Source organism: Schistocerca nitens, chromosome 5 (assembly GCF_023898315.1).
Source record: "Schistocerca nitens isolate TAMUIC-IGC-003100 chromosome 5, iqSchNite1.1, whole genome shotgun sequence".
Classification (NCBI taxonomy): domain Eukaryota; kingdom Metazoa; phylum Arthropoda; class Insecta; order Orthoptera; family Acrididae; genus Schistocerca; species Schistocerca nitens.
Genome location: NC_064618.1, coordinates 88,605,770 through 88,620,186, shown reverse-complemented (window position 1 = coordinate 88,620,186; position 14,417 = coordinate 88,605,770). Strand labels below are relative to the sequence as shown.

General features: G+C 37.4%; 1 protein-coding gene across 4 annotated transcripts in view; it reads left to right on the top strand.

Annotated features, from left to right (window-relative positions):
- The window catches only part of LOC126259324 (palmitoyltransferase ZDHHC3), a 74,473-nt gene extending 60,348 nt beyond the window's left edge, over positions 1 to 14,125 (top strand). For all 4 annotated transcript variants that reach the window (XM_049956008.1, XM_049956010.1, XM_049956011.1 and 1 more), the window contains exon 7: positions 10,440 to 14,125. In XM_049956008.1, the coding sequence (XP_049811965.1) occupies positions 10,440 to 10,598 (159 nt within the window). In that variant the 3' untranslated portion in view covers positions 10,599 to 14,125. The remainder of the gene's footprint in view (positions 1 to 10,439) is intronic.
- Positions 14,126 to 14,417: the final 292 nt, after the last annotated feature.

The following is a 14,417-nucleotide window of genomic DNA, read 5'->3' as shown; positions in this document are numbered from 1 at the left end:
AAAGTGACAAGAATAACTTGAGGGAGAAAAGAAAAAGGGTGGGTCCTTAGCAAGAGAAAACTAAAAGGAATCGCATTTTACCACCATCCAGTGAACTAAGGAAATGTGTGATGCTTGGTTCCCATAGATGACGGACAGAAGTAGTTATAAAGTGGTAGTAGTAGCGATAGTTGTAGTGGTAGTGGTAGTGATAGTGATGGGTATAGAGAAGAAGGGAATATAAAGTGTCTAAGAGTAGTCAGTATAATTCTTGGTGCAAGGTAGGTGCAAAGGGTGTATATGGAGAAAGAGAGTCACAATTTGTATTTTCTCTCTGGTGAACCTGCCTTGTTGTATGACCTTTGGAAACTTTCCATCGGATTGCAACACATTGAAAATCTTGGATACAAACTACACCATCAGAAAATGATTCTGATTGAATATGTTCTGGAAATTCTCATATCTAGTGATGATCATTTACTCAAGTCCAGCAGCAGTCATCAGTCCTTGTTGTAAGGATTCTGCAGCAGAATATTGGAACAAAAATATATCGACTCCCAACTATAGCCATGCGCCTGGGAGGTTGAGAGGTACAGGGTAATTATAATTAATGTTCCAGTTCCAAAATGCTGTATAAAGTATCACTGCTCAGAATAACGTCAAATTGGAATGGAATGTCATCAAAGAAGCTGGAAACATTTGTGTGGCAGGGTGGCAAAAATTGTCCCAATAGATGTCACCATAAGCATCATAACATAAACGGGTTCAGTTACAAATGACAGATGAATTGCAATACGACAGCTGTGGTATGAGTTGCACATTAAACCTACCATACGTGCAATGTACATGACTTAACAGGTTTGGCATTCAACATTAATGACACTGTTAGTAGTTAGGTAATCCCATCCCCCACAGCGAGGTTGTACCTCATTGGATGGGAAACATCGGTTTTTAATTGTTGTGAGACTGGCACAAAACATGTTCAGTATGCTGTCCCCATTCTCTGTCACAAGTTGAAATTGAGAAACATCATTTTCCATAACAGATCAGAGTGTCTCAGAAGTCACTTCGAGAATGCGTTGTGCAATTCACGCCTTCAATGCAGCTATGTTTGCAATTGGAGCATTCAGCACAGCATCTTTCACACAGCCCTACTGTCAGAAGTCACACAGATTACAATCAGCTGATCTGGATGATCAGGCTGTAGGGAAATGATGGCTGTAAATTGTAGGGTTTCCAAAGTACCTCTGCAGCAGCTGCTTCATTGGCTGTGTGATATGTGGAGGAGTGCTATCTTGCATAAATACAATCCTACCCACAAATCCACACTGTTGAAGGGTTGAAAGACGTGGTGCGTTAAAGGCTCTCATAGCGTTTATCAGTGACAGTACAGGTAACAGGACCCGCAGGACCCATCTCCTCAAAAAAATATGATCCTGTGATAAATGATGCCATCAAACAGTTACCTTTGCGGTATGAAGTGGTACTGGTTGATGTGTGAGTGGATTTTCTGTTGCCCATATTCTGATATTCTTTGTATTGACTTGTCTCTGGAGATGGAAATGGGTTTTGTCTGTCCATAGAATATTCCACAGCCATTCTTTGTCCACTTCCATGTGAACAAGAAATTCCAGAGTAAATGTTTGTCTTACTGGAAGGTCCGCATGAAGCAACTCATGTACATGGGTAATTGTGTATGGATAGTAATGCAGGCTGTTTCGTGGAACTTTATGCACCATGCTTACCGGTATGTCGAAAATTTGGACAATTCCTCATGCACTCCACATTTGCACACCACAGTTTGACCCCTCTTGTAATGCTGTGGCCACATCTTCTGCTGATGTTGTATCAATTTTTTCATCCATCAGCCACAGTGCACTTCAAAAGAACCTGTCTTTTTGAATTTCATAATCATTTTCTCCGGATTCTTGATGGACATTGGACCAATATCTTTTTTCATAACCTCTTGTGTCTGGAACTTCTGCAGAGCTATTGACAACTCAGTCACTATTCTTGTAAAAGAGCTTTACCAGCAGTGTATGATCTTCCATTGAGAGAATCATGTCGAGCATCTCAGACGTGAACTGAGGGGAAGCTGTTTTCCCTGTGTCTTTTATTTTGCTATTCTGCTGGTTACAGACACACCTAGAGGGAAAATTTTTCTTAAATGCTTTTGTTTCCGTAATGTTTCCCCTTTCTTTGATAAAATTCTGTTCAAGTTTGTTGTCATTCTGAGCAGTAGTTCACTTTGCAGTGTTTTAAAGTCTGGAACTATAATTATAATCACCCTGTATATGTCAGTCATGTTGGCCTGAGTCACAGATGATGAGAGGGATGCTGTACCAGCAAGGAGTGTCATGGGTGATACCATTACTGTACTTTATTTTACGAGGGTTATCTGGAAACTAAGGTTACAAGACATGAGCTTTAGCATGGATTGTCTGTGGGGCAAATTTGTACCACTGCCATGCAGCAGGAAGCCAGCGGAAGGAACGAGTATTCCCAGAAATCATTAGCTCATTGATTAGTGTTGTGGTGACTGTTAGAAATGAGTGATCTCATTCGGCTCCTGCCAAGTGCAAATTGCACAGTGTAATTCGCTATCTAAGTGCTAAGGGCACAAATGCTGCTGCAGTTCATTACAAAATTGTTTCATTTTATGGAGAGGACCTAATATCAAGGCAGCATGTGATGAAATGGGTCTAGAATTTCAATTGTGGAAGGACGGAAATTTAAAATGAAGACAGAAGCGGAAGGCTATCTGTTGTCACTGATGATGTGGTACTGAAAATTAAAGAACATCATCTCTCTGATTGCCATTCGACAATTGTTGACCTGCATGCATTTTGTCCAAACATTTCATGAAATCGTAACTGATCAACTAAATTATCGCAAATTGTGTGTGAGATGGGTGCCCAATATGCTTACTAAAGCACACGAAAGTTCCGCTCACAAATTTCTTGACTGTAGGTGAGGCTTTTCTCAGCTCTATAGTGACAGGGTATGAAACTTAGGATTATCACCATACTCCGGAGAGCAAACGACAATCAATGCAATAGTGCCATACTCATTCTCCTTCAGCCAAAACGTTCAAAACTCAAAAAACAACGAGGAAAATCATGCTGTCAGTGTTTTGCGACAGGAAAAGGCTTCTGCTTGCTGATTTTTTGGAAAGAGGTGCAACAATAAATGCTGCAAGATATTGTGAGACCATGAGGAAACTTCGCAGAGCCGTAATAAAACAAATGTCGTGTGATGCCGACAATGGGAGTCTGTCTCCTTCATGACAAAGCGCATCCGCACACCGCTCATGCAGCACAAGAGTTGTTGACTTTGTTGGTTGGGAGTTTTAAACCACTCCTCTCACAGCCTCGATCTCACACCTAGTGACTATCATCTGTTCACTAAATTGGAGGAACACTTTTGTCTAAAACACTTTTCTGACAACGATGACGATGATGAGGTGAAAACCAAAGTGAAGAATTGGCTGAAAAAGGTGGCGGGACATGGCTATGACATGGGAATCGAGAAACGTGTCCCACAGATGACAAAATATTTTGAGGTAAATGGTGATTATGTGGAAAAATAATGCAAGACTTGTACTATAGTGCTTGTAAATTTTATTAAAATAAATTAATTTTTTCTACTTCAAAAAATTCTTGTAACATTACCTTCCAGATTAGCCTCGTCCATGTTTTACTGAAGTTAGTAGCCTGAAGTAATTTATCAGATTCACTGTTTGTCCCTCAAAAGTAGTGAACAGGAATTGCAGAATATTTCTCCATTTTGAGGATCATGAATGTATTCTTTGTTTTGACAAAAGCGTTTGGTTGTGTGAACCATAACATGAAACATTTCAAATAGAGGATAAACCTGTCAATGATTCTTTCCATGTTTACAAAACTGGAAGCAGAAGATTGCTCTGCAAAGTCCAGAATACAGGAGTAGATATTAATGTGACTGGGGTGCTATAAAATGAAAATGTGTCCCAAGCTTCTTGTTCCACTGCTTTTTTCATGATTGTCAGTAATTTCTCGCTAAGTGTGGTAGACAATTTTAAAAAGAGTTCTCTGTCATGTGATGCCTATACCTGAATCAGAATAACAAGGAGGGTACTAGTTCAGTATAGAAGTGAGGGATGTTGTCAATCCTCCTTTACACACAAGTGCGATTGAAACCAGTGACAGCAGCTTTGAGGTGCCACAATGAGTAAGTTTATTCGTTATCTGTTAACGCGCAGTGATGAACTCACCTTGCAGGACCTTAGGTGTCTTATCATCTTCATTAGCTGTTTCACAGGAAGCTTCACACATTACATAATAGAAACTTACTATACAGAGAAACAAAATATGTAAGAACAATTTACAACTACTTTGCTACAGACCACAGCTGTCATCTACAGCTGACTGGTAACTGACAGCTGAGGTAACAGAGTGGTTTGACAGGGTAAAAGGTGTGGCCAGTCTCGTGCTTTGATTGGTTGTTGCTATGGTAGCTGTCCTTAAAGTACTTGCTGTCAGTCATTTTGTTATTCTGATCTAGGTATAGTGTTGTTCTGAAAGATAACAAGTGTAATGTAAATGATATTGCAAATAGCATATTGGGCAACATCGACATAACTTAAATAAAAGTGACTACCTCTTAACTGAATCTATTCAAAGTCTATAGAGTTATTGAAACAGGGATTATGTGAGAGGAACATTTTACAATCACAAGATGATTAAATAATCAATGGAAAAATGATACTGTATAACATAATAGAATAGATGTAAGCAAAGTAAGCCAGGTTTTTTTATTTTTACATTTCCACTGTCACCCATTCCCAGAAAATGCGATGTAGTTGTGCAGTTCAAATTTATTGCGACCAAATCTCCTTTAAACCTCCCTTCAAATCATGGTCAGATGATTTCCTTTAAAACATTATCAAATGTTGGTCATCCTAAAGACTCATCACATGTTCTTCAACACCTGGATCCAAGATAGATGAAAAACTTTTTTCCAGGTATCACAAACTTGTGCAGAGCTGAGTGAAACTACGTTCGCCATCTAAATGATCTCTGCAGTCACTTTCACTAAAATTAAAGCTTCTTTACATTGCTCATTTTCACTGTCTCACATCTGCTGGTATTATTCATGGTGATTCATTTGTTCACCTTGGATTTCTGGAACTGTTTAAGATATCATAATTCTGTTTTTATCCAAATGAATTGGGAAAAAGTCCTGTCTTTTCATAGCTGTATCAATTACAGGGTTCTGGCATCAACTTCACATTTTCAAATGGAACTGCAGTGATTTCTGCTGCTAGAGTCATTTTTCTAAAAGAGACAAGTTCAACAGTGTTTCATTTTTCAAAACCTAATTACTAGTTTTAGAGTAACAGAATAATTAGATTTTTTATGACTTAGGAATTTATTTGATTTGAATTTGAAACCGATTGTTGTCTTATGGAGAAGTTTGGGATTTAATACCCAATTAGAAAGGTCCAAGATATTGGCAGCCACAACAGATGACATGAAAAACTGTATCGAGAGACAATAAAGATTGTTAAACACTCCAGGAATTCCAGTAGGAGAAGGAGGCAGTGAAATTCAATGACATTTGGTTCCTGGTGTTGAAGAACATTTGATGAGTCTTTAGGATGACCAACATTTGATAATGTTTTAAAGGAGATCATCTGACCATTATTTGAGAGGAGGTTTAAATGAGATTTGGTCACAATAAATTTGAACTGCACAACTACATCGCATTTTCTGGGAATGAGTGACAGTGGAAATGTAAAAATAAAAAACCTGGCTTACTTTGTTTACTTCTATTCTATTATGTTATACAGTATCATATTTTGCTTAATTCCACAAATCAAGATAAAGTTTTTGGAATGCAAAAGCATGTAATAAGACTCATTTGTGGTGTAAATTCAAGGACAGTGGGTTTCTTACTTTGTGAACTTTTTACATCTTTGTTTTCACTGCGAGAACACATGGTGAAAATTGATTCACTTTAGAAGCAAATTAAGAGACATGTAAATGCTGAATAGTATAGTAGACATGATTACAAAAGAAAGACTGCATAAATCAGAACATTTAGTGTTGATTGTCCTCTGTTTTCAGTTGCTGCCAACTTAAGTGATTTATCAGTACAGAGTCTTTTGAAGTATTGTGAATGGTTGTCGTGTTGTGTGAGGTTATTGAGAAATAAAAATGTAACGAGTGTGTTTAAACATCTCACTACTTCTGCAAGTCCTTATTACATTCATGTCTTGTCCAAAGAAGGAAGACTGGAGTTTAACAGCCCATCAGCAGTGCGATCATGAGAGATATGTGTCTTATTTATACCATAGTTACTGATAGGTATGAAGTTAGTGGATCCATGGGTTGTCGATACTGACCGAGAGAAAAGTAAACACTGCCCTCCATTATGACGTCTCTAGATGCCTCTTTTCCTGTTTGGCTTGTAGTTTAAGATCTTCTGAGGAATTCTGTGACCTGGCATTCTTATGAGGTGTTGTTTCTAATCTTCACAATATTTTTGAATTTTTTCATTCATACTGAAAATATTTACTTGTATTCTAATATCATTGTTTCTAATCATATCTCTTTTTGTGCAGCCCTTCTTCTATCTTAGGAACTTCATCTCTGCTGTTTGTTCCACTTCCATAGGATAACAGTAGAACTGCCATTACTCTATAGTATATCATGATGGTATCTTTTTGTACTTTATAACCCAGTGTTCTGCTAGTGGTATCACAGACATAATTGATACTATGTCGACAATAGTACCAATTATTATACAAAAGCTTTGTGAGATCTGTCATTCAAGGAATTTGAACTATCAGTGGTGCTTCACAAGATTTATAACAGTGATCACTAATAAAATCCACAGGAGAAATGGGTGGTCAATAAGAGGACTAGGAAGATTAAAAAAAAATTGCTATAATAGAGGAGACCCCAGAAAATACGAGAGAGTTGGTCACTCTGAGTCTTCCACCATGGGATGTTAGCAACACTTGATGTCGGCAACTGACAATAGTCCACTGTGACTGGGTATTCAAAGCATGTGACATCACACCGCACTGCGAGAGTATGAGTAAACAGAATTTTGCTGCAGTCAGTAGCTAGCCAGGGTGTAATCGGGCACCCAGTAGCTACTACCCCCTTGAAAATGTCTGTCCCCTGCAGAAGGGGATGAAACATTGAGTTTTAACATGGAATCCATCCAATCATGGCATAATAGCCTGGAATATTTTATTGACTGTGACATTTTCAGTTGTGAAAGTTAACATTTTACAAATAAGGAAATACGTAATGTCAGATAATGACAAAACAGTCTGTTGCAGCACCATGACACAGTATAAAATGGTCCCTAAAGGAAACCTAGCATTCATTATTTGGTGTTTACACGCATTAAGTGCTGGTTAATTAGAAAATAAAATAAAATAAATGTCTTTCACAAATCAGGGAAACTGGTTCATAATTATTCTTTACTGAGAATGCAGTTCAGTTGTAGGCACAAAAGTATCCCAACAGACAGCATCCAACAAGAACGACAATTCAGGGAATGTGCAAATAATTATTGTTGGAGGGCTACTGGAATACTATACATTGGTAAGGAGCAAGCCTGTAACAAGCAGAGTGAATGAAACTAACATTTGGACAGCTGTTGTTCATAATCCACATGTTAGTTCCAGAGAAGTTTCAAGTATCCAGAATGAGATTTTCACTCTGCAGGGGAGTGTGCGCTGATATGAAACTTCCTGGCAGATTAAAACTGTGTGCCCGACCGAGACTCAAACTCGGGACCTTTGCCTTTCGCGGGCAAGTGCTCTACCATCTGAGCTACCGAAGCACGACTCAAGCCCATTACTCACAGCTTTACTTCTGCCAGTTTCAAGTACCTCTGGAATAAGTCAGCCCATTGTTGTTCACATTTTGCTCACAAACTTTTTCCACCCCATCATGTGTCACTTCACCAGATGGTTAAGCAGTGGGAATGCAGAAGGCACATGGAAATCTGATGCTCTGTTCTGATGCAACAACGGGACAAAAGGGTCTTTCTTCAAAGTATTTTCCGTACAAATGAGGCTAGCTTCACCAGTCATGAAAAGCTGACTACAATAAATGTAAATTGTTAGGCCATTGAGAATCCACACTAGCTGAAGTAGGTTGAACATCATAGGCAATGAAGTGTGAACAATTGGTGTGGGATTATCAGAGGTTATATGATTGGGTTTCTTCAGTAAAGTAAGACCAATCAGGTAAAAATTACACACAATTTCTGACAGAGGTAGTACTGTGGTGTCACCGTCAGACACCACACTTGCTAGGTGGTAGCTTAAATCGGCCGCGGTCCTCTAGTACATGTCGGACCCGCGTGTCGCCACTGTGTTATCGCAGACCGAGCGCCACCACATGGCAGGTCTCGAGAGACTGACTAGAACTCGGCCCCAGTAGTACGGACGACCTAGCAAGGCGCAGTTATCCATATCTGGAGAGAGTCTCACTTGTGTTCACCATAGAGATGTACAAGAAGAAATTAAAGATAAGTATATGAGAAGCTCCGTTCTTTTCCTTATAACTTTTACCACATATCCTGTTTCAGATTTAACGCAAGACGGCGTAACTTGACGCGTGCCCTATCGGCTACTTCATTGTGGACTGGCTGCTCTTGTCAGTCCACAACAAGTACCACTTGAAATATATGGTTGCATGGGGTACCAGAACAATGGGTGCAAAGGTCTTGCCTGTATGACCAAACGATTGGAGCCACTGTTCTTTTTTCCCCAGGCTAATATCAAAGATAAAGCCTGTATATAAGTTCCGACAGCCCAAGTGCATTTAAAACTTCACGTTGTTGCAGCATGTGCAATGATATTGAAGGAATCTGGCTTCAGTATGTCCAGAAGTCCTTGCACCAGTGACTGCAAACATGTATAGCAATAAATGGTGGGTTCTTTGAACTCTTGGTGATATGAAAGGATTTGTAAGCAAGTGTTTATGACCACAATGTTTTGTTGTTCCTTTTTGTTACTGTTACTAATATAATTTTGTGATCTAAGTGTGTATCTTGACATTAAACTCATGATGCTAAGTAATTATTTAACAGTCTTTAAACATGAATTCCCTGTTTTACAAATTCTATCAATTTTTGATGTTCACCTTTCTTCCAAGGCTCTGAAGGAAACAAGCTGTTACCGTAGTTAGCTGGTACATCATCCTTAGGTGTCGCATCCTTTGTCTTCCAGTTGGAGTGTTGATCCATCCACATGCAGCCAACTGTGATTAGTATCAGTTTAGTCTAAAAGTTTTCTTCACTATTCCGCTTTGTAAGTAGACTTTATTAGCTGCATCAAGCTGCAGCTCCACATTGGCCTAACGCGACAATTTGTATAACTACACGAATTTTCGCGTAAGACTGCATTTGATTTTGTGTTCAAAACAAATAAATTAGTTATCAAATTTTGAAGATTGAAATGTTGCTTAATACATATCTTTTAGAAGTATGATACTAGTAGCAGATGTAATGCCATTGAAAAATGAAATTTATACCATTATTTCTGTAAAAACATAACTATGAGCAAAGACTGTACTTCATTTAGTGAAAACATTTTCGTAGCTCATGTGGGTGAAAACAGAAGAAATGGTGTATTAAATGGTTCAGGAAATTACGGTATATTGATAATTTTTACTTATGGACCGTCTGACAGCCACTGAATAAAACACAATTTTAGTGCCATACACATTTTGCCTTTATTTTCTGCAAGGCATCATCAGTGGCAGGTTGCGTGGACAATTTCTTACATATTACACTCCTGTTGCATTTTTGGTGTTGTTCTTCTTCTTATGAATGCCAGTTTGCATTCCCCCCCCCCCCCCCCCCCCCCCCCCCTCCGCGCACATTCCACAGCACTAAGAACTGAACGCTTGTTTCAATTCAATGTTTTAGTTTCTGTTGCAGACTGTCAATAACATTCAATCTTTGGCAACCTGCCACTGATGATGCCTTGCAGAAAATAAAGGCAAAACGCGTATGGCACTAAAATTATGTTTTATTCAGTTGCTGTCAGACGGTCCATAAATAAAAATTATCAATATACCGTAATATTATACACAACTGAGGAAGACAGGACTACAAAAGGTTCAGGAAATATCTGAGTGTGAATCGTTCTGTATTTTGGTGCAAATCAGTGCAATTGCAAAATATGTTTTTAATTCAGAGAACAATGCGCATGTGTTTGCAAATGTGTGGAGGGGGCTGGGTCTATCTCTTCATTATACATTCAGAGACATGAACAGGTTCTGGAGAAATTCATTTTGCTGCTCCTTCTTGAAATCTGCTATGTTGTCACATAATATTCCAAGCAAGCCTGAGATATATCAACATTTGTGCATAAATTGTGATGAAATCGGGCAGTGAAAAAAGTGAGCAAATTAATGGATTCTGAAAAGACATGTTTGTTCTTTCAGGGAATTGAGCAGCTGAAAAAGGAAGAGGCACGATGGGTGAAGAAGTCCCGGTGGAAGAGCATACAGGCAGTCTTTGGACGATTTTCACTCGCCTGGTTCTCTCCATTTACAAGGCCACCTTCTAAATCAAAAGTTGAGAGCTACCTATATTCAGTCTGAAGCCCAAAGTCAGTGAGGTTACTTTTTTTTAAGCAACTAATGACTTTTACATTTTCATCTGTATACACACATGGCTGAAAGTTTATATTAAGAATTCATTGCAAAATTTTTTATGAGCTTTTCCAGACACCTGTAGTTTACCTGCTGTGAAGACTCAGTGTTTTTTTCCATCTTGCCTATTGAGCAAGATTATTGTAAGGAGTGACATAAAACTGTGGTTGTTGTTCTCACTGAAAAATAATGTACTTTCATTTCACAGTGACTTTTTGATAACATTACTGTTTTGGTGCTAAGGTCACATTTGTACACTGTTCTCATTGCCGCTGGTATTGAATACCTAATGTCAGTATGTAACTTTGGTCATACTAGCCTGCTCATCTCAGTCCTCTTCTGCCTATTGAATGTGTATCATAGCATCTGTCATTTTGACTGTGTAGAGTATAATAATTTCTATATGTCTTGTGCACTGGGAGCACCTACGATTGTAATTAAAAAAGTGGAAAATAACTATCCCAAATTAAACTATGAAATATAGTTGATAGAAGAGAGGTCTAACTATGTTAGATAGCTATGTTTAAGCTGACAAAATATCAGTTATGTGCAGAGTTTGCCCTATAAACGTTTTTGATCCACAAGCCGAAAGTAACTAAGTGAATGTTACTTATAATCATTTTTGGATAACCCAGTGTACAGTGATCCATATCATGAAATTGACTTCTGCAGAATTTGAGTGATTTCAGCATGCCATACTATCATGTATTTACATGCAGCGTGCGGGCTAAATTACAATCAGACTGCAAACAGTGAAATAAGATAGAATACAAAAAGAGTCAAAAACCAACTTCTGTTTGTCTAGTTCCTACATTATTTATTATATTGTGTTCTCTATCGTGACATTCCTGTCCCATTGTGGTACAAATCAATTTTATGGTAAATACTTATTTCATATCATCAATTTGTTGGATTTGCCATGTTTACTCAAAAATGGTTTGGACTACTGTGACATGTTCCTCTAGTGGCCATATATTTCTCAAAACTGGTTTATTGTATGTAAGCACTCCTCACAAAACAAAATGTACTCTTTCATAAAACCATCACAGTTTATTGAATTCCTTGGCCATATATTTTTTATCATTTGTTATAATTGTATACAAAGAAGACATAGTCTTTATTGCTGTCATTGTGAAGGTGGCAGTAAATAGTTTAGTACACATCAATAGTATTACCTACTGACAGCATGATTCTCTAAACAGTGTATAATATGTATTTCCTATTTTTGTACAGTTGTATATACTAATTCTGTTAAATAGCAATGCTTTTTGTATCCAACAAAGAAAATTGGTAAATGGCATGACCATTGTCAGTACTGTGATTTCCTCATCTGTTTTATTTGTTTTATATTATATGTTGAATAAATATTGCCAACAAATGTCAGTTCTTTTGGTAGAGTATAAAAGTATTATTTTTGACTATACACATACACTTCATATCTTTGATTCAAATATGTTGTAATATTAATTATTCAATTGAGGTTTCACCATCATTTTCAGTTGCATAATAAATGTCATCAGATATTTCACTGTGGATTTGATAGCCATCATATGTTGAGGGTGACAAGATATTAAGAAAAAAATATGTACTTGAGGGCATTGGTGTGTGGTTCTCACAGAAGACAGAAAGTATTCATGCCATTCCCCAAAATTTTAACATTCCATACTTTCCAGTATCCTCTTCTTTCTCAGTACTGCCAGTGTGATGTTATGTTTAATGGTGTGTAGTTAGTGTGTGTTTATGCAATAAGTACCTGCTTTCTGTAATATATTTTGTGATTATAAAGCTATGAGCTTTCAAACATTCCTTAAAACAAAATGGAAAATGCAAATCTCAGGAATGAGTATGATTACATATGTATTTATTTTACTTGAAAGATATTAGTACAAGGGTTGTCATAGATAGCTAAGCAAAAATGTGTGATATTTCAGAACTATCTCTCTTTGGAATCTAAAGAGAAAACAAGGAAATGTGTGGAAAGTAAAATGGTTGTTACGAGAACAACATGCCAGTCAGAAAAGGATCAGACTAGAATGCTAGATGTAAAAGAAAGTTGTAAGGAGGACATACCAAAATCTGTTAATTGCTTGTGCAGCATTCACTCTACTTCATATTTCTTTCAACTTTTTGGTTTTGAACTACCCATCTTGTGTTGTAATGTTTTCTATGTATTTTCTTTTTTCTTCTGCTCTTTTCAACACCCAAAATGAAAACATTTGGGCTGCAGTTCTTCACTGATTTCTTTGAATAATGCCACCGGCATCATGCACTTGTTTATTGTTAGAGTATAGTAATTTCTGTGACCATGGGACAGTAAAATTTCACTGATATGTATTTTGGAAGATTTCATAGAATGGCTTTGTCTAAGTAGTAAAAATGATGAATACATATATATCACTTCACATATTTTGCTATACTAATGCTTTTAATTCTTTTTAACTAATTTCATTTACTAAAGACATCTGAGTTTTACTATTGATTGTGAGGACCAGCTCTGAGATTTATTATATTTTATTTGTCAACAAGACCTTACAAACTCTTCTTGTGTTACTCTGACTCCTGCTCCCCCCCCCCCCCCCCCTCCCTCTCTCCCAAATTCCACTCTCCTCTCCTCAAAAATGATAAAGCTGTCCTCAGTGATGCTGTACTAGGCATGGCCCTGTCAGGCATATGCCCTTGCCTTCCTTCACTCTTTGAACTGACTTAACCAGGTAGTTGTAGGGCGGCCTACAGTTTAACTGCTCTCTGAACTATAGTGCAGCTCCTAATTTTTTGTGCTAACAAACATTACAAGTTGTAAAACTCAGTGGACTGACTGGGGATTGAACCTTGGAACTTTGGACTGATAGTCAGACACACCTACTCACTGAACCACCCTAAACTACATCCCCCCCCCCCCCCAAAAAAAAGGCCCAAAGAGGGAAAGCTGTTAATTCTATCTGATTTTTTCTAGATTTCATCACCCCAATAATTACTGTTTCATTGGCATTTAATTGCACACTTGTTAAAAGATTTTTGGATAAAGATAAACAACCTTTATTGATAATTCTTACTTATCTATAACAGTTTATGTTTTGAGAGCTCTCCACTTGTCACTTGCTCTGTGTGTACTGTTCACTCGCAGTGAAGATGGGAATCTCTTTTCAAAGTTTTCATTGTTTTGCCTCAAACAGCAACCTCATTTACTCCTTTCACTTTGTCCTCCCTAATTTTTCTAAATGTTACTATAGTTCTCTGCTATTGTTTATCCATTGCTAGCTTTTATTTTATTTTATGCCTTGTTCTTCTCTGCTGTCTTTTAAACACTTATTTACCTACTTTTTACTTGCTTGCTTTTTTAACTTTGTTTCTAGTTTTCCTTTCCATAGTTTTAACAGTTTTTATCTTGACTTTTTTTGTCTTTTTCTTATATAAGTGTGAAGTTTCTATGTCGCTAATGTTTTATGTAGGACAATAAAAAGTGTATCATCATTGTAGTATTATTGTAACTAGATTTTTGTATTTATCCCTAACTTCTGCTTCATTTTATGTTTAATTATCAATTTATAATTTTTGTTGTGTTTCATGTGATATACTTGCTGCTTCGATGCACCTTCTCCAAACTGTTGAACTTCTTGATAGCACATCCTCACATGTTAATTATCCGTACTTGGTATATGTCTGTTATGGCCGAAAATGAAAGAAGTTTTTGTTGCAGAATGTTAGACACAGAATTAGCATGTGTAATTTGTATCACAATAAGCTTAATAACAGTAGTAATGATTGTCT